Here is a 21,139-nt window from a genome sequence, read left to right on the forward strand (position 1 = left end):
CTGACAACAGGTTACTTTTCTGTAACTTTAAGCAGTTAGGGAAAAACTTCCCTAAACAAAATAACATAACCTCTTAATAGAGGTTAATTATGAGATTTGTAACCATCTGATTTTACAAGCACCTTTTTTTTTTGTTTTATATGCTAAAGAAGAAACAAGGGTTACCGTTTTTAGCCAGTAGAATTATTAGAATCCTTCAGGTAGTTGGCAGGCAGGGAGGGAGCAGGATTAAGGCAAGTCCTTAGTGAGTTCAAACATTACAAAGGCTGGCAAGATTATTAGCCTTGGTGGACAAAAGCTGCCTTTTGACTCTGGCATGAAGTCTGGCAAGTTATACCAGACTTGAGGTTCTTATTTCCTCTGATCAAAAGATTATGGTTCTCCTGCCTTCCCCTCCCTCCGCTGCCTCCCAAGTATGTGGCACAGTTGAGAAGGACCATTTCAAAGAAATAATGGGCATCTCTTATGAAAGACTTGTTGATGTATTAAATCCTTATATATCACTGAGAAATACGTCACCCAGTGTTCTGTACAAACACTTGACTAGTAATGGAGATGGAAAACCATAGCTCTCACTCTGTAACATACTTCCCGGAGGAGCCAGAGCAGGGAAACATGGATCTTTCTCTGTCTTCTTGAAAGCCAGTATCAGTTTCAGCAGGAGTACAGATTTATAGCATCTCTTGTTTCCTTCAGTGTCTTCTGGGCCCTGAATTATACATTAACTGTCTCCTGTGTTAGGAATGTGGAGTTAAGATGCCGACCCTTGCTTGCCTCTCTGTATGATTATAACTTTCCTTTCATACTGAAGTCAAGATCTGCTCAGTGCAGCCCTTCTTTGGGTCGGCCCCTGGAGAGCATTATGTGCCTCCTTTGACAGCTATGACACCACGGACATCAGGTGTGCAGCCAGGGTTACCCTCTGAAGGATCAGTCACACATTTTTCAGTGCCGCTGTGATTTCAGTTTAGTAGCTTGTCGCTGCCATATAAAGATTTCCTTCTAAGGTGAGTTTAATATATCAATTCTCTTCTCCACCTAGTCAACACACATCACATCTTAATCGTCCCTATGCAGGTACCTTCCCACTGATGAATTTCATATAGTCACCTCTTCCAGAAGTGTTCTTGTACTGTTCTTCTGAAACAAAAGCTAGCATTTACACCATCAGTAGCATCTTCTTAAATGATCCAACACTCTGTCTTGTTGAAAATGTGCACATTTAAAAAATATTAATATATAGCAAATTCATTTTGTTTCATAATTCCATTCAAATTCTGGTAATGTTTTCATGGTTTGATTTTTATATTCTTTTGTAGATTGTATTAAGACATTAACCTTTTTGTTTTTGTTTTGTTTTCACTTTAGGGGACACTTAACAAATCCACTAGTTCAAGAAGCTTAAAATCCCTTGACCCTGAAAACAGTGAAACTGAGTTAGAAAGGATTTTGCGTCGCAGAAAGGTGACAGCAGAAGCAGATAGCAGTAGTAAGCCGGTTTGAATTCTCCACAGTCCTTCTCTTCATCTCTGAAACATCTTCTTCTAAGTCTCTTTTTACATGAAACAATCTTTTAAAAATTATTATTAAAATATTTGTTTTTAATGTGAGTGAGAAGTATGGGATGGGTAAAGATATTTATGGATATCTCATAAGAACTCTTAGATATTTTTATTTATTGGTGTGTTTACTTATTTGTAGGTAACCAGGCATTTATAGATCTGATTTGTTTAATGCAAGATGCCCTTGTGTAAAGACATTCAGGAAGAGTTTCGGCAACAATATAGCATCGAGTACAGGCTCTGGAGCCAGACCACCCAAGTTTGAGTCCTAGTTCTCTTGTATACTAGCTGGTTGCCCTTAAGCAAATTACTGAACCTCTTTGTGCCTCAGTTTCTTCATCTATATAATGAGAATAATAAAAGCACTGCTTCACAGGATAATTCTAAAGATTAAGGCAATATGTGAAAAATGCTTAGCAATGTGCATGGCACAAAATGAGCACACATTTAGTAGTTGCAGTAGAAATTACACATCAGTTACAAATGCAGGAAAATCATCTTTACTCTTTGTATCCATTTAGCTTACTGTGCCTGCCTGTGAACTGAGTGACTGGCAAATTCAAGCTCTGTCACTGACTATTATGTACCATCTGAGCAAGTCTGGAGCTCACAGTTTGCATCTGTGTGACATTAGGTCTGTATTAGGCCTCCAAGTGTATCCCAGAACTGTGCGTGGCTTCAGTGGTTTCATCAGCTTGGTCATGGGAATTAACGGAAACCTTTATGAGGTTTCCCCTTGTGACCAGATAGGAAGCCGACTTCAAAAAACTACCTTAAAGTAAAATTAATCAGCAACCACAGCTAATGGGCTGAAGCTTCTAGATTGAGTTCAGTCAGCTTCAAGTAGTCTATCGTAACAGTTTAAATCTGGAAAATACTGAGTCACATTGACCAAATTTAAGTAGCAAGAATATTAAAGATGGGTTTTTGATCATCAAGTTCTAATGTTCAGGGAGAGATGTACTCAGATAATTGAGTAAATTGATTCCTTGAACCCAAAGTGGCTTAATACCAACCAAACTTTTATTATAAGAAGATGAAACTTTTCTTCTTTAAAAAAAAAGTCAGCCATTCAGTTTTTAGGTTGGTTTGGAAGTTCTATTATGAAAATCTTACAAAGATTCTCCCCTCCTACTGTGCCCCCCAAAACAACTACCTCAGGAAAATTAAGGGGGTACCATAACATTTTTTTTCTTAGGATGGCTTTGCGAGCATTATGCAGCCTCCCCGTGACATATAATCGTTATTCATTTTGTGACTTAATCAGTGCTTGAGTCATCCTTTTCATCGTTTCAGCCTTAAAGTGCTCATGTAAACATTGCTATTTTTAAGGACTTTGTTGATGTGCCATTTTAGTGCTATGTCGTTCACATTTTGTGTTTTGCCACTGGCTTTTTTGTTTCTGCAGAAACATTGTTACTTCACTCACAAATTTGGTCAAAATGTGCAACACTCTCATTTCAGAGTTAGTTTTCAATGGAAGAAGTGAGCAAAGGTTTTTATTTTAGTTAATATGGAAATTTGAATAATTCAGAGTACAGAAAGGAACACATTTCATGAATATGGTAGGAATATTTCACTTAATGTATTATATTCCACCAATATACAAATATTTGTATTATTTTAGGGCAGTAAGAATAGAAAATACGTATTCAATAGAATTGTTAATAAATGAATAGAAAAATGAGAACTCATTGGTGAGATAGAGAGCAAACACACACTAAGGGAGTGACTTGTAATTGAGCAGAAATTTCCTTTGAGTTTCCTAATAGCCAAAGCAAAAGAAAAAAAAAAGGAAGGAAACAAACTTATAAACTCTTACCACCTAAAAAAGAAATCATACCATTTTTTAGGTGGTACAAACATTTTTCTATTATCAAACTAGAGGTGGCTTTTACCATGTGAATATTTTTATAAAGGCTATGGAGTGACAAAGTGAAAATTCCAGGGGGGAAAGTAAGGAAGAAAGTAAAGCCGCAGAGCTGCATGGTGGGAGTCAGGTGACAGAGGTGAAGAGTTGGATAGGTTGGTGTCTCAGGTACTTGAATCTCTGGGGTGGTTTTCTTCTGCCCAGAAAGGCTTTTGGGAAAGTAAATGTGAGGTCAAAAGTAGAGAAAGGAAACATCAGAAGAGAGACAGCCTGAGAGTTTGCAGAGCTAAGATCTCAGGTTAATGGTTATCTCCCCCAGGGACAAAGGATGTTGTACCCTTTTCCTTAGGATTTTTCTTAGGCATCTAACTAATGTTCCCTTGTTTTACCTAGCCTTGTGGTCTACCAAACTGACATTTCAAAGAGCAGCAAGTGCCTCTTGGAGAACATTGAGTATCTTAAACAGGATACAGTAATAATACTCTTAAACAGTGTACATTTTAAAAAATGTCTTTTTGTATATAAGAACAATATAAGAGCTGTAGCTTAGCTCACTACTTTCCTTCCTTTTTGCAGAAGATGTGTTGGTGTATTCAGAAGCAGATCTTTCTTACAAGCACAGATTGTTTAAAGCTACCTAGTGTTGTAGTCCATGCTTATCCAAGGGCAGAATAGAGCTGATCAGAAGCAAATCATGAATTCAACTTCATATTTATATTTTCAGGAACTCTAAAATTAATTGATCTTTCTGTTCTGCCCTTCTCTCTTAACTGCCACAGCTCCATGCAACATGAGGCTTGACATAGCTGGAAAGAAAAGGACTTTTTTTCTTTTTTCTCTGAGACAAAGTCTCTCTCTGTCGCCCAGGCTGGAGTGCAGTGGCATGATCACGGCTCACTGCAACCTCTGCCTCCTGAGTTCAAGCGATTCTCTTGCCTCAGCCTCCCATGTAGCTGGGATTACAGGCGCCCACCATCAAACCCAGCTGATTTTTGTATATTTAGTAGAGACAGGGTTTCACCATGTTGGCCGAGTTGGTCTCTAACTCCTGACCTCAGGCGATCCGCCTGCCTCGGCCTCCCAAAGTGCTGGGATTACAGGCATGAGCCACCACTCCCAGCCGGAAAAGGCCTTTTAGATAAAAATATCCAGTAATGTCCAAACTTGTCTGCCTAGAGAGTATAGGTGAATTAAATAGGGAAGATAGAAACTAATGCTTTGTGAACTGGGGCTTCCACTAGAACAGAGAGGTCCTGTGTCACCTGCATAGAGCAAGGCTCAGACAGGTGTCCAACAGAATGGGTTCACAATTTTTTAGTCTCTCTTAGGTAGGTTTTTCAAATTAGACCTTCATTTTTAGAGTTGATATGTTACGCTGTTATACTGAGTACATCAGGCACATTAAATCCAAATGTAAGAATAGCATTCCAGAGCTTAATACCAATGGTCAGGGATTAGCTAGCATTTTGGATTATACCCACTAGTGCTTTCCATTTTAAGATGATCTGACATTTGTTAGGGATAGACACCCAAGAGACACCCAAGTTTTGTGCTCTTCTTACTGGCACATTTCAAGGTTATCGTCTCACTTTGTTTCTAGAAATAGTCATTTAATTTGCATATTTGTGACTTATTTCATAAATCTCTTTGTTTTAAAAGCATTCCTTCTGAAGTTTCAAGAAGCACTTACTACAATCATGCTTTGAGAAAAACTGACTAGGATAGAATCTTTCCACCTAAAATTAGGGACTGGCTTCAATGCCCAGAATTTTTAGATTGATATGCCAATAATTCCAGTAACAAGTTTTATTACAGTTTTAAAATTCTGTCCTAAAGAGCAGAAAAGTCCAAAAGGTAAATAGCCAAACTCTTTCCCACTTAATTTTTATGATTTTGTGTCTGTGTTTTAAGAGGAAATAAATCCACTTACTTCTCATTCACATTAAAATGAAAATGTTCATAAAAACTGTTTAATGCTCAAGAAGCCTTCATGAGCCTTTTAGAAACAGCCTTTTGACATGGTTCCATTTTCTGTTTAAAATGCAGAGCTGAGTTTTGGGAAGAATTAACTCTTGAGAGGCGAAATGGTTCAAGTAGGGCTGTCAGAAAGCCATACTCTATGAGAGGAAAAGACTTTCCACAATTCCAGTATTATGAAGGACCCTGGTCAGTGAGGGAATTGTGGCCTGGGATTTTGTGGTTTCTTAAAGGTCTGTACACAATTTCTCAGCGTGGTCCTGGTAGATTGAAACATAGTAGTACCACTAAAGCGGAACAGATTTCCAACAAGAACATTTTCCAGCATGCTCTTCAAATTTTAACAAACTTGGCCTTTTCACTTCTTGAGGGATTTTCAGCTAATCTGTTTTTCAGTGCCATATTAATAAGCATCATACAGAATTATTAAACTTGAGGTATGTGTTTGGTTTTAAGGTCCAACTGGGATATTAGCCACCTCAGAGTCCAAATCCATGCCAGTGTTGGGTTCTGTATCCAGTGTAACAAAAACAGCCTTGAACAAGAAAACTCTGGAGGCAGAATTCAACAGCCCGTCCCCCCCAACACCTGAGCCAGGTGAAGGGCCCCGTAAATTGGAAGGATGCACAAGTTCCAAGGTTACGTTTCAGTAAGTAACGATGCTCTTTACTAAGTGGTGTATCGAAGAATCTATAATGACTAACTTTTGTGTTTCTTTGATTTGTTTCTCTTTAGAGAGATTTTGATTTGGCTCGCCAGTAAATTCTCTTCTTCTTTTCATTTGATGGGCCAGCTTTTTCATTCTAGGGTCCTAGCTAAGAGATCTCATTCAGATCCAAAGCAAGTACCATGTACAAGGAGAATTACTTCCCCTAAACTGGTTTGGTAATCAGGTTCTTCTACACAAAGAATTGATCTGGATGATACAGACTCTGCATCAGGAGACACTTAATCAGTCTTTCAAGATTAAATACAAGATCATCCCTCTTAATAGTTCATGAGCAGCCCAAGAAGATACTAGATCTTTCAGAGGCTACTTAGAAGGGCACGTTTTTACAACCTTCTTTTCTAGTCTTCAGTTAAAGATGTGCCTAATATTGCTCTATCCTGAAAATGAAAAGATACTATGTAAAGAATTATCTGTATAGACTTGCTTCAGAGTGGCACTTTGATTGTCAAAGAGTTAATCCTGCTATTGAATGTGTTTCAGACAGATCTAGTGGAGGATCAATTTGTTTTATAACAATGGCAGCTCTTTTTTGAAATTAGTCTACAGTTTTGCTTTAGTTCTCTTGCCAGGATGTCAGCTAGTTTGTCACTTAAAGAAAAGGAAGAGGTGAGACAAATCAGATCAGCCGAATATTGTAATCATGGTTAATTAAACCTCTGATTTCCTGTCCTATCAAGAGAGAAAGAACCCCTTTTTTGTAACTCTAGCTGTCTTAGCTTAAAAGGTGAAACCTGGACAAATGAAGTTGAAATTCAATTTGGATCTATTTTTGCCAACTGGTATTTTCTTCCTCTCTTGCATTCTCTCATTGCTACTATTAACTTTTTTTTCTCTTCTGGAATGAATGGCCTTCTTTGCTGATTTACAGTTTTATCTAATTTCACTGTGTTTAAAAGCACATTTTCTCCTGTAGTCATGTGTTTCCTTTCTTTTGACTAGAGTCATTTGAACAGTTCTAACAGAAAGATGATCTATATTCATTCTCCATCTTTCCTATTAAATTTGTTTAACACCTAATTTGACATCAACAGTCTGGCTACATTTGAACCAATATCCAGACACAAAAGCAATTTGGCTGAGACAAGTTAGTTTCTGATAAATGCTTCAGTGTGTGTGTATAGATTTTTTTCCTTTACCATTTTACACAGATAATCTGAATCAGAAAATACTGCAACTCCTTCCTCCTTTTGTCTGCCTTTTGTTCACCAAAAGTAAGTGGAAATTACATTTCCAAGAAAGGAAATGAAATAATTGCAGGCCCAAGGTCTGCAAAATGTGTGTTGAATTGACAGTGAAAAGGATCCATGTGTTGACAGACACAGTTGTTAGATGCCATAAAGGCGGATGTGAAGCTCAATTTATTTCTCATCTTGCTTGTTCAATGACTGCTTAAGAGACACATTCCAATTTAATTTATCTACTTAAAGCTCTAATACAAATGTTTTGGACTGCTGTATTAACTTTTAAACTTTGAAACCTAATGCTCGATTATTTGGTTCTTGACATTCTTTAGCTAAATAAAATAACTGATGCCGTGTATTTTCGTATTGACAGTAATTTATCAAATAAGAGCACCTTTCTGGAAAAATCTGTTTCTTAAGTATAATTAGACTATCCAGATTAATCTGGGAATTCTGTATAGGTATACGGTAATTATTTACCCAGACAGGCACACTTCATTCATTTATGTTTAAGCCTTTTAATGACTAAAAGAAGTTTAACTTAATGTAGTTACATGTAAGCTTTAACAGTTTGTATCATTTGTCAGAATCCCCTGAAACTGGCCTAGCTTCCAGGAATAAGAAGGGTTATTTTCAGTGCTGTTTCTGGCTGGCTTTGACTTATTAATAAGTACTCTATTATACTAACCACATTCTCTTACTTTATAGACTTGGCCTGTCAAAGCACTTTGAAGTTGGGTCAGCAATTAATAAGTAAAATATTTCCTTTGCTTTTAAAAACCGTCTTTGCATTCTAGTAGTTACACTTCTATTTTATCTGTGGCAACACCACCGTTACTGTTTCATGTGAGCGGCGCTATTGGCTGTTGACCTGAATCAAGGTCAAGGGAGGATGCCAATGACATCGTCTCTAAATACAGACATTACTGCCCCAACATATGTATGCATGCACTCTCTCTCTCACACACACACACACACACACACACACACACACACACACACACACACCAGCCCCAGCCACTCTAACTTCCCTTCCCCCTCCACTTTGGCCTTTTTGTCCCAGTACCACTTCACCCTAGGCCCTTCGCTGCCTAGTATGGTCTTCTCTAAGAGCTGCATGGCTTACTCCCTCGCCTCCATGGATGTGTTGCTCAAATGTTATCTTCTCTATGAGGCCTGGCCTTCTCTACCCTGGCCACCCTATTCAAAATTGTGACTGCTCTTCCCTTAAGCTCTGATTCCCCCTTATCCTACGTCATTTCTCCCTAGAGCAATTATCACCTTCTAACTTACTATATACTTTATATGTATTATATTTATTGTTTTATTTTTTCTCTCCCCCGCTGGAATGTAAGCTCCATGAGGGTAAGAATTTTTCCTGTTTTGTCTACTGATGTGTCTCACACACATGGAACAATTCCTGCCATATGGCAGGCTTTCAATAAATTCTTTTTGAATAAATGAATGAGCACATTTTCAGTATGAATAAAATAGTAGAATATCAACTACAGTACTCAATCAGCATTCTCCCATTATTCGACAGTCACATAGGCACGCAAGCTTGATATTAGAGGTTTTTGTTTGATTGGATTATTTGGTTTTAAAACATTTTTTAAATGCCTGGAAATCATTTATATTCAGCTCAGTCTTGCATATCTTTTTTGCCATTGTGCCTACTCTAAATTAAGTTATCAGAGACAACAGAATACCCAGTTGTAAAAGAAAGATTCACCTGTGCTCACTTGATTGGCCTCAGATGGACAGGAAAGTTTGCAAAACTACCAAGAAAGGTTTTAAGTGTAAAGGTAGAGACAAAGATGTTTTCTGCGTAAGATCTTCACTTAACCAGAAAATTAAATAACATCACACTATACCTAGAAAGTTTTTTTCTTTTAATAAATTCCTAAAATCAACATATGTATAGATTCCATATAATTGATTAACTCCTCTCTGGTAAATTATAAAGTCAAAGATATACTGATTTATTTCCTAGGGACCTATAAGAAAGCAAGAAACACTTTTAATGCTTAATTATAAGGATTAATTAAAATTAACGTTCCTGTCACCAACATATGCAAAGCAAGGATATTTTTTTCTGTTTTGTTTTTAAGAAAAAAGAAGAAAAAGAAAGGAAAAGATAATCAGGGCTTGGGAAAGCCTAATTTATTCTGTTTCTATTTTAATACTAGCTTCCAAATGTGTCCTGTTAATTATGTCTAATAAGTATATACCATCTAATCCTAGTATCTTAAATCTCACAGTGAATGTGAATGTTATGAATTCCGATTGGTTATAATTTAGATCAGAATTATGCTCATCATGTCCCTTTATGCTATAAGAGGTAAAGGGCTGGCCAGGCACATTAAGTGCAAACCTCATTTTTGCTTTCATGCTCTTTCTTTTGACTAAGATTAAATCTGATAATGTTAAAATATAGTAAGGTATTTTATTCACTGATTCAGGCCAATCAATGGGTGAGAATCAAAGAGAGAAAATTCTAAATTATAGAATTTTTTTTTTTTTTGTGATGTAGTCTTGCTGTCACCCAGGCTGGAGTGCAATGGCACGATCTCGGCTCACTGCAACCTCCGCCACCTGAGTTCCAGTGATTCTCCTGCCTCAGCCTCCTGAGTAGCTGTGATTACAGGCGCCCGCCACCATGCCCGGCTAATTTTTGTAGTTTTAGTAGAGACGGGGTTTCACCACGTTGGTCAGGCTGGTCTCGAACTCCTGACCTCAGGTGATCCATCCACCTCAGCCTCCCAAAGTTCTGGGATTACAGGGGTGAGCCACCATGCCCAGCCTAAATTATAGACTTTTTAAAAGAAACTCTTTTACTTTGAGACAGCTATAATACCTGGCAATAAAATAATTAAGTGTTGCCCAGGGTCAGAAAAACAAGAGTGATTTGTATTTTAATCAATAAAAGCCTGTAGACAGGAAGGGGAGTAACAAGGAAACAATGTGATTTATTTTCTAAGCCAGTGCCTGTCCACATGTGCACAGGGTGGCAAGCAGCATCCAGTTGTTTTGAAGACTTGAACTCTAAAATCAGGCAGAGTAGGGTTCAGATCCTGGGTCTGCTGTTTAGATATTTGTGACCCTGGGAAAGTTATGTAATCTATAACTGAATTTCCTGGTGTGTAAATTGATGGTAGTAATGCCTGCCCTGTAGGACCATCATGTAAATTAGATCATATAGGAAAAGCATTTTAATAAATTCCTTTCCTATCTTATCTTATCTTACAATTATATTGCTGAGATAATGGATCATCAAGCACCAAAGCTAAGATACTAGACCCCTGGGTTTTTGACTGGGCCGGATGACTTGGACAAGTCGTTTAACCTCTCTGTGTTTTGTTTTCTTTTTGTTGTGTTTCTTCTAATCCAAAATTGAGGCAAGTAGATTACGTACTGTACAGAGTCCCTTTCAGCTTTCGAATCCCAGTAATTCCTAGCAAATGTGTTCACTTGGTAAAGCTGTTCACGGTTAGGAAAAGGAGTAAGAGGCACATATTTCCTAGCTACGTGTCTCTCAGTGTAGTTTTTATAGAAAAACACAAACCCAGAAATGTAAAATAATTAATTTTTAAAATACATCCTCAGGACTTACAAGTCCAAATCAAAATAACTGTGATCTTTTAGATTAGTACACTTAGGGGCCAACATACCCATTGCAGCCCTTCACTATTGCCCCAAATGCATTTAGACCTTTTTAGGTTAGAAGTACCTGATCACAGGCCAGGCATGGTGGCTTACGCCTATAATCCCAGCACTTTGGGAGGCTGAGGCAGGCAGATCACTTGAGGTCAGGAGTTCGAGACCAGCCGGGCCAACATGGCAAAACCCTATCTCTACTAAAAATACAAAAATTAGTCGGGTGGGGTGGCACATGCCTGTAATCCTAGCTACTTAGGAGGCTGAGGAGGCAGGAGAATCGCTTGAACCCAGGAGGTGGAGGTTGCAGTGAGCCGAGATTGTGCCACTGCACTCCAGCCTGGGGCACAGAGCGAGACTCTAACTCAAAAAAAAAAAAAAAAAAAAAAAAAGTACCTGATCACAGAGAAAATAAATTGGGCAGTCTTTCCCACCTGTTTATTTCGGGGTGGAGAAAATGGGTGAGAAGATGAGAAGATTGCTTCAGAGCCGCTCTGCTGGTCCTCTAAGAGAATAGTGTCAGTATTCATTTTGATCAAAAGATGACGTGACCCATTCTAATCACCACTGTATTCAACATATGTTTCCAAATGACTTTAGCTTTTGAAAGTGGATTCAATTTTTGGACATAGCTATCAGTTCGCCACCATTGCAGATGTATGTATTTTTTTAATGTGACATAGACACTTGATATGCCTGCCAATCATATTTACCAAAGAGTGTCGTGCAGTACAGTCAAGCTGAAGCTGGTTGGGGCCTACCCTCCCTTCTTTCACCCCAGCTAGGTTGACTAGTCCCACATTTACACATTCTGGGATGTTAAGTAATGAGTAACTAGGAAATTAATGTTTCTGAAACGTAAGTCGAGCAATAAATAAGAAAACCCAGTATAAGTCAATGTGGGTGAAATTGCCTTCCATTTTAATCCTATGTGAGATACCTGAAACATGTTAACTCTATTATCAACAGAATGCATAAGTCTTATGTTCTTGGTTGATATAGGTATATTAAAGGAAAAAAGCATTTTGGGGGGAAACGCCAAGAAACTTCCATTCTGTGTGTGTGTGTGTGTGTTTTAAGTTAATACTTCTATTACTCTTTATCAGTATATATTCATAATAAAATAATATCCATCTAAGAGGAAAGGTGCTGAAATTATAGTAGGCAGGATGTATATGTTGGCTATAGATGGAGGCTATCGGTAATGGAACCAGCTTCCAGTTTGGGGATTGAGGGTTTTGGAATTTGCTTCTGTGTTGTTGTTACTGTATTTCACTGACATTAAGCAAGGGGCTTTTGTGTATTATTTTAATGCTCCCAAACCTATAGATTGGACATTATCCCCATTTTACAGACGAGAAAACTGAGGCTCAGTGAGGTAAACAACTTGCCCAAAATTACACTTCTAATTGACATTTAGGTCAAATTGCACTTGAACCTTTTAAACTTTATCTCCAACGCCATTGCTTTTTGAACTATGGTGTACTGCGTTTAGTGTCTTAAGAGCTTAAGGAAGAGGAAAGAAAAGAATGACCATAAGATTCCTTCTATAGGAGGTGATGATTCTGCAGTTAAGTTGTTTCATTGACCCTAATATACTCACATCCTGTTCCTTAGACCCTACATACTCATAGGTAGTTTCATGTCTTCCTTTTCTCATTCTGTAAGGCTAACCTAAGCAATTTAAAGATCTCTTGTCAAGGGAGGAAAGTGTTACCCAGTAAAACAGAGTTCCGAAAAGGAGAGCCTATGTGAATTAGCAAAAAGTCTTAAAGAATAATTGGAAAGAAATTATTTTAATCTTTTTCATGCCAAATGTCCAATAAAGGGCCATGCTTCAAAATAAATTTTAGAAATTAGCCTGTCAGAATACCAGCCTTAAACTACTTTAGTCGTCAGCATAAGTTCCATTTGCACATTTTTTATTTTATTGAACATTTTAACCATGCTGAGAAATAGTTTTTTCCCAGAAGTCAAATACCTTGAAAATTTCTGACCGTAATCATTGGATTAGAAAGATGCTTTTACTAAATGATAATATGATAATATAAAGGTGAATCACTATCTGTGAATCTAGTTGAAAAACATACATTCTAAAGCACCAAATATATTTTACTATTATATCCACTTTATTCTATACCTTCTTAAGAGAGCTTCATGTTTGGTCAATTACTGGTTAACACCTTTGAGTTTGTGTTTATCCATTGGTCATTATGTTTTAGGACATTTTTATTATAAAGAGAGGCAGGACACGTGGGCCTTCAGAATGGAGAAAGAGGTAAGCAGATCTTAAAATGTGTCTACATCACAGTCAGGCAGAGGCTTAAGAGTTTCATGTTTTCTTGCCATCTTGCTTTTCTCCCCTGAAACCATCTTATCTGAAAGTGGCCCTGCTTTTCTGAATTGAGCTTTTTCATCCGTATTCACACTTTTTCAATTAATTACTTTCAGGAAGTGAATATCCTCCTAACAGTTGCAATTAGACAAGGTAGTCAGCCTCAAAGATGCTTTTTCATTTTATCTAGTTACTTCTATAAAACCTTACTTCAAAAGGGAGAACCCCTTCGAAAGGGAACTCCTGTTCCATTTTAACAGTGTGGTTTGCAGTGCTTTCATAGCTGTGTCATCTTGGTCATTGTCAAAGATCCTTTTAAGCCACAATTAATTGCCAGAGACTCTTCAAGTTAACATTTTTCTAATTTATCATGCTTCTCTTCACCCCAGGTCCCCTCAAAACTGTAAGCTTTATCAAGCTCTTTTAAATTTCCTTTTTAACTGCCAGACAGGCAGTTAGTTTGCTTTTTCGTTTGGGGGAGTCAAAAGAGGTTACATGCTGCCCTAGAAGAATTTAAAAAACAAAAACCCATGTAGCAATTATAAAGACTTCAATTTCAATAGAAAATGTTCTTTTCCAGTGAAACCATTTTTATTTTAATTTGCGTTTAATTTCTATGTCTGTAGTATCTCTAAATACATGTGACTTTTGGCCCCACACTGATTTATTTTTGTAAGAGTTCATCTTCTTTGGGCCATTAACTGAAACCAAAGGGTAGTTGATAAAAGATAAATTTTAGTTGTCTCTTGGTTAGTGTGACCATTCAAACATTTCCATGAAAGAAAAAAAATCTAATTGCCTTTCAGGTTTTGAATTAAAAGTAAGATTGATTTTTGTCATTGACCTCTAACTGGTCTCTTCGTTCAGTATTTCTAATGTAAAACTAATGTAGAAAAATGAAACAGGAAAGTACTGCTTTTTAGTTTACTGGAGCTGGAGAATCTGAGCTATTTTATTTTGTTTACTTACTTTCTCTAATCCTATGAAAGATTATGAGCTTTTGAAATACATTAGCAAATAAAAATTGAGACTCTTAACTTACTTTAGGGAAACTTGGCATAAAATTATTCTCTCAAACTAATTATCTCAGCTGGAAATTAATTTAGTTGGCCGTATAACCATTCCTTAAGAGAGGTTTGGGGTCACGTTTTGTTCAAATGGAGACTAGGGAAGTTCTTTTAGTCCTGGGATGGAAAGGAGTGGATTTTCTTCCTGATGGATACTCCCACCCCCACCGTTTCCTCATAACCTCCGCTTCTCCGCTTTCTTTCTTTCTCTTTTGTGTGTGTGTGTGTGTGTGAGTGTGTGTGTGCGTGCGTGCACACGAGTGCCTATCAGGGAGGGGGAGGGAGGGCGTCTTCCCTGTACTTAGTAAACATTTGTTTCTGAGAAACTACCAGCTAGCAGAATGAACTGCATGGACGTTACTGCTTAATCTGATGCTCTTATACAATTAAAGGATTTGCTCTGCTCTCAACTGTAATCTTAGTACTGCTGAATTGTGTACTGACACTGCAGGAAACAGCTCTGTTCAGCAAAGCGCTGCTACAGAGGTTCTCCATGTGCGCCTGTACATGGACAATTAAGTTTTAACAACAAAATTAGCAGAACAACTGGATGTTCTGGAAGTTGAGATCCCTTCACTTCATTTTTTTTCCTTCGCCCGCTGCCAAGGAGTTATCCTGTGGACTGCCCGAAAGATCCGCCTGTCAGGATTGTCTTACAAGTGTTCTGAGTTGCTGTGCAAACAGCAACTTCCTTCAGATTAATTGTTGAGGATGTGTTACACCTGGTGTAAAAATGACTGTTAAACTGCTGTTGAGTAAATCTCAGAATTACTGTTAAAATGCTGCTGAGTAATTCTCAATTCTCTCAAAGAATTAATTGCCTTCTAACATTTGCTTCCAGTTGCAAGCACCTATGATTTCTAAGAGACTTTGTATAAAATATACCATTTCTGCATAGAGAACCAAATTGCTTTCGGTACATTGTAGTTTTCTTAACCATTTTTCAATAGTCTCTACAGTGTTTATGTTTCCTTTTATTTGTGTATAGTGGAGTAGAGGGGAGGTTTTTTAATTCAAATAGAAGAAGCTAAAACTCAAATGCAATGTCAGATCTCAGAATAAGCTGACCCAATTTCTGAAAACCAATAAACACATTTCATTTGTAATATTCTTTATTATATAGCTCTATGAAAAGTAATTTATGACTTCCGATCTTAAAAGAGAGTTTAAAATATACATAGTAAATTGAAAGAAAAACTACTACATTTAAAAAATATTTTCCTGAAAACATAGAATGAAAATGCAAGTATTTTGTGCATGGCAGCTGTTTTTAAGGAACCGATGTTATATATGGTGAATTTTGTGGAAGACTTTATGTCTCTTAAAATATTTCTTGTAAATAACATGGCTTTTAATAGCTGGAATCCGAGTGGATTTTCCGTGATGACTTAATGTTGTGCAGAATTATAAAAAGCTAAAAAACGAAGCTTAAGAAAATGATCACCCACATTTCAGAATCTTTGGTTGAGCTGAAATCATAGTTCCCGCATTGTCAGTGTTGCTTTTGCTGTGAGAATAGTCCGGTTTCCTGAACCTCCTTGTGCCAGTGTATTTTAGATTCTGTAAATGTGTGCAGTCCAGCCTGCACTAGAAGAATAAGATAATATCCTACAAGGTACAAGGTACAAGGCTCCCTAGCATTGCATTGTGGTCCGGGAGGTAAGCTGTATACTGGGATGCCTGTGCTGCAGTTACTCAGCTAAAGAAAATATTGCTGAGCATAGACACAGATCTTTGCCCAGCCATTGTTACCTACGTTAAAAAGGAATTCTTGTTCATCTTGAGAGCAAATCAGCATCTAGAGGCTGATGTCAGATTTTCAAACATCGTAGTATTCTGTTGTTTAACAATGTTAATAATTAAATCTACTTTTTCCACAAATAGAAGTGGACCCAAATTGACAAACTAATACATTTTTTGAGCTAAAATGAAGTTTTGAAAAAGTACCCAAAGCAAAAAATAATTGAGCTTTGTTCTGCCTTTATTATATTTAAAAATACTGCTAGAATTGGTAGTAATATAGAAAGTTTCACCTTAGGTTTGAAACTTTATTTTGTGAAGTTTTGGACACGTGTATTAAAATCTCCTGAAAAATGGAGTTTCCAAAAGAAGCAATCAAAACTACCTCTGCTGTAATGCCACTACTGTTCACTGCCGTAACTGTATAAAGGGCTTGGAAAAAAATAAGAATCCTTATTTTTACACCAGAGAAAATATAAAAGCGACTTCCTCTTTGGAGTTTTTCCAGGAAACGACTTCATAAAGACAAATTTAAATCTTTCCGTTTTCTGTCCTTGAAGGTGGTAAATATGGTTGCGGTTTTATCCATTTTTATCGTAAATGAAACAGAGTTCAGACCGTCCGGCTGTGCGTCATTTGTTGGATGGCTGCCACAGACTAATGCAGACATCCCACTGGGAGACCAGAGAAGAACTATACTTTGATTCACCAGATTGTGTTAAATAGTCCAGCTGTTGCGATTTGAAAGATAGTTCCCTCAGAAGTGAAATAGAAATGAACTTGGCATTTATACCTCAAACCATTTTTATACTGTTTGGCAATCAGCTTTTCAGAGGTAGCATTTTATAAAATAACTCTCACTGCTTAAAAGTTCATTCACTGTAATGTTCAAAATGTCCCACCTTTATATTATCAGTAAAATTAAGCTTGAGTGATATGCAGAATTTGCATGAAATAAGCATTTCCGCCTTCGTTTCATGAGCTTTGATTGTATTCAATTGAGCTCAGAACCACGTCCATTAGGGCTCTTTTGGGCATTAGTTAATTTGAATTGCAGCCGAAATGTTAGCTACAATGTTGTTGAATATAATTGGAACGTGGAAAGTTGATTTTGAAAGGAATTTCATTGAAAGCAAACAATGTTGTGCTTTTTAAAAATTAGAATGCTGCACTTTCATCTCTTGTAACACAGTCTGAGAAATCACTGAGTCCTGTAAAGTTCAGCGTTGGCATGGCCATTGCCATTGTTCTGATTCTTCTGGTACCAGTACAGTTTGGAGTCAGGTCTTTCCTTTTACTAGTAAGTTGCCCCACCTGCTCAGGCCCCACATTTGGGCTCTCTTGCAGTAGGGGCACAATAGCTGCTTTCTAAAAGGTCACCCAAGTTGTACTTAGGCACCAGGCTTCATAGAGTGGCATAACTTGGTATATTTCTCCTAGCTTTTATTTTGCTTTTTGCTTTTTGGTTTTGTCTTGAAATAGCCTTTGAGCACATAGTCTAATATGACCCGTGAAAAATATCTATATGAATGGATCATAAATGACAACCAGTATGTTGTGGTAAGAAAAAAATATTGGACAGGAAATCAAGATTCCACTAGTTTAGTCCTGTATCTGCTATTAACAAGTTGTATGCTGATTTAACCTCACCCTTCCTTAGACGCTTCATCTGACAAATGAAGAGGTTAGACTAGCTCACCATGGTGATCCCTGTCAGACCAAATATCCCACGATTTTAGTTTTAATTTATAAGTGATACTTGTAAAATTTAAGTTTTACTTGCAGATTTTGTGGCATGCAGGAGACAGGCTGCCATCACTTTTTATAAGTACAGACTTTTAATTCCTTATTGTGGTCTTAGTCCTTAATGTTTCATTGAAGTAGAAGAATTGAACAGAATGACAGTATATTACAATTCCTATTGAAGTGTCGCATTTGAGCTTCTGGGGTTTCTACTTGGGGAGAAGCTTCATATTTAACCCTCTAGAACCTGCTACCATGACTACTAGAGTGAGAACTTGGGTTCTTGGCACCATCACTGATGTGACTCTGTGGCCCTTCCCATACCATAGGAATGAAGGTAGAATGAGGCCTAGGAGAAGGGAAGGAGCCTTGGGCAGCTGCCCGTGGGAGCCAGGAGTGGACCTAGTGATGTCAAGCCAGGGGGAGCTACAAACCACAGGGGAAAAATTAAAAATAAGGGATAGCTTGAAGGGATAGACTTTTTATTTACAGATCTGGAAGATGGAGATGGAAACAGGGATTCAGAAAGAATGAAATCAGTAAGCATGCCAAAAACTAGCCTATAGCCTCCTGTTTGCAGGAGAAGATGCCTTTGAGAAACAGCATGCTGTCATGGAAAAGGCAGAAACAGGGAGACAGGAGCTTCTGACTTTTGTTCTGACTCTGCCACTGATGAGCTGTGTGGTTTCGGGCCAGTTCCTTCCCCTCTTCATGCCCCATCATCCTCATCTGTAAAAGGACAGGTCAGACTAGACGATTGCCCTAGTCCCTTTCCACCTTCCACTGGGATTCTAAGGCAGTGGTCATTATCCTTGAGAAACCAGTCACTCTCCCTCCATGCCTAGATTCAGAAAATGCCCACTGCGCCTAGTTCAGTGATAACAAAGGGGTTCTCAAATTGTAGCCTACAAGTGACTTAATAATAGATTAATCTGCAGTCAGGAAGCTTGCTTCAGGACAGGGAAATCGTTCTTTGGACTGAGACAATTCCAGGACAATTACAGCCTGACAATACTAGGTTTATGAGTTTTCAGTTCAATCAACATCCATGTATTGCTGCTGTGGAGCCCAGAGAGCACTTCCTGGAAATTTTTAGCCCTGAGCTGATGAAGAAAGCTTTTTCTAGGATCTGTGCACCACCCCTTCACCTGCAGACACACGAGCATGGAAACATCCATGGTAGTTCTACAGAAGTGATGAAGGTTAGTATTGGTTGATGGAAGTTGCTCACCTAGAATGAGAGAAATACTACCTCCTTTGCATGCTGAAAGCAGTTTGGCTGGCTTATATAAGTGGGCCCAGGCCCAAGATGGTGAAGCCATCATACTGGTGACTCGACCTGCAGACTTGGATGGGACTTTCCCTGGAACCTTAGCTGGGCTGCAGCTTTATTTCCTAGAATCCCCTCACCCGTTTGTTTTCAGTTTAGAGTTGCCCACAGATAAATCTGCATGAGATTTAGAAGGCGGAAGTGAAGTCATTGTCTTAAAAAAATTATTTTTAACCCTTGGAAGGTCCGTGTAGGGCAGGCTCTGTTATAGCTTGTGCATGACATTCCTGATGTGCTGACTCACCTAAATGGCATGTGGCAGTGACTGGCCCACAGTTTCTCCAGCTCCCCACATCTCCTCCTCCAGCTTTTCCAAATCCTGGGGCAGGTGCATGTGCAGCTCCCTGGGGAAGGCTCCTGCTTATCCTGCAGATTGTCTTGCATCATCAAGATTGGTGCTTGTGAGAGATTGAGAGAGATGTGCAGCTCTAGTTTGTCCCCAGTCTCTGTCACTTTACAGCCGCCTTCCCTCCCAACTGTCAGAACAGCTGACTGCACGCCCAGTGTCAGACGCAGAGGCAGCAGATTTACACAGACGCCATGACTAGTGCCTCCCATTCCCTAAGGTCTAATTCCTCTGATCAATCCTTAATATTACTCGTAGTTGTTCTACTTCTCTCATCACAGGCTTTTAAATATTGTGTGGGTCAGAGAGAGTCAAAACAGGTACCACTGGAGAAATTACACCCCATTCTGATTCCCAAAGCTTAGTGGCAGATGTCCGGAGAAGTAGTTCCTTGGCCAAGGTAGATGGACAATGTCATCGTGCCATAATCAGGCAGAAATAAAGGAATCTGTCCTCACTACAGCACAGCCTGTCCCCAGGCTCCTGATTATTTTTGTTTTTACCACCCCCAAGGAAGACGGAGTGTTTGTCACTTAGGATGATGACCGAGCCACACATAGGTAATATAACCCGATAGCTAGAGGGAGTGGTTTTTAAACATTTGGACAGATCTTACAGTACTAGTCAGAAAGTGAAAAAAAAAACAGTGTGGTCTTTGGGTTTGAGGTTTTGTGCCTGTGACCGGGTCATGCAGGTTACTTTTGCTCAGTAGTTGATCATTTGTTCTGTTGTTTTTGTTGCAAGAGAGACATCCAGACCTACTCACACCCAAACCTTGATTTCTCCCCCTTCATTCTGAACCTTTCAGTTTATTAGTATTTGCCCATTCGTTTATTCCACAAATGCATCTGTGCTAGGTGCTGGGGATAGAATTGTGAGTAAAGCTAAACAGTCCCTGCCTCGTGGATGTTTACATGCTATTGGAAGAGACAGACAGGAAACAATTGTGGTAAGTCCAACAAGAGAGAGGTATTAGGTGGTAAAAGAGTGTCTCTTGCCAGCTCTCCCCTGCTGAAGGGGTCAAAGAATAGTAGAAACCAACTCCTGGTGAGGGGCTGGTAGAGCCATGGGCAGGCACTGGCTGGCAGCTCACCGGCACCTGGCGGAACACCAAGAGGTGGAATGGTGGTGTGCCAGGTCATGGTTAACAGCCAGTTCTCAGGGACAAAAAGGCCTGATCCTAGCATTTTCCAAAAAGACCAGAAAAGTCCGAAAGTCCCAGCCCTGCCTGCTGCAGCTGCCTCCATCTTCAGGCAGCAGCTCAGCAGCCTGAACCTTCGGGTGTTTCAGAGATATCTGTTTCCATAAGGAAATCCTTACCCATTCAGCCTGAGGAGCCATAGCTTCTTGCAGCAGAAGAGACGAGAGGAGGAGTCTGTGGAAAACTGCCTGTGAAATTCCATAAGAAATTTCTCAAGAAACCTGATTCTCCTTTGAGAAACATTAATGGTAACTTAGCATTTTAGCTTCTACTCTGACTCTATCTCTGCCCTTGGTCCTACCGCCACCCCCTCCTGAAGTCTGACCAGGTCTCCTCTAGTTGGTAATGGCAGCAGCCGGCATGCCTCTCACCTGTCCGTCAGTGATGAGGGGTGATTACT

General features: G+C 38.8%; 2 protein-coding genes across 5 annotated transcripts in view; one reads left to right on the plus strand and one right to left on the minus strand.

Moving 5' to 3' along the window:
* The window catches only part of SHTN1 (shootin 1), a 123,594-nt gene that overhangs the window by 96,903 nt on the left and 5,552 nt on the right, over nucleotides 1-21,139 (plus strand). For 2 of the 4 annotated variants that reach the window (XM_032176815.2, XM_058435974.1), the window contains 2 exons: nucleotides 1,369-1,489; nucleotides 5,866-6,058. The exons of 1 other annotated variant lie outside the window; for it this stretch is intronic. In XM_032176815.2, coding sequence (XP_032032706.1) covers nucleotides 1,369-1,489; nucleotides 5,866-6,058 — 314 coding nt within the window. Of the gene's footprint in view, nucleotides 1-1,368; nucleotides 1,490-5,865; nucleotides 6,059-18,880; nucleotides 19,041-21,139 lie in introns of those variants that run through there. One more of the 4 variants, XM_058435975.1, reaches the window with a different exon arrangement.
* Nucleotides 1-21,139, minus strand: part of ENO4 (enolase 4) — a 62,263-nt gene that overhangs the window by 3,445 nt on the left and 37,679 nt on the right. The window lies entirely within an intron of this gene.

Source organism: Hylobates moloch, unplaced genomic scaffold, assembly GCF_009828535.3.
Source record: "Hylobates moloch isolate HMO894 unplaced genomic scaffold, HMol_V3 SCAFFOLD_3, whole genome shotgun sequence".
NCBI lineage: Eukaryota > Metazoa > Chordata > Mammalia > Primates > Hylobatidae > Hylobates > Hylobates moloch.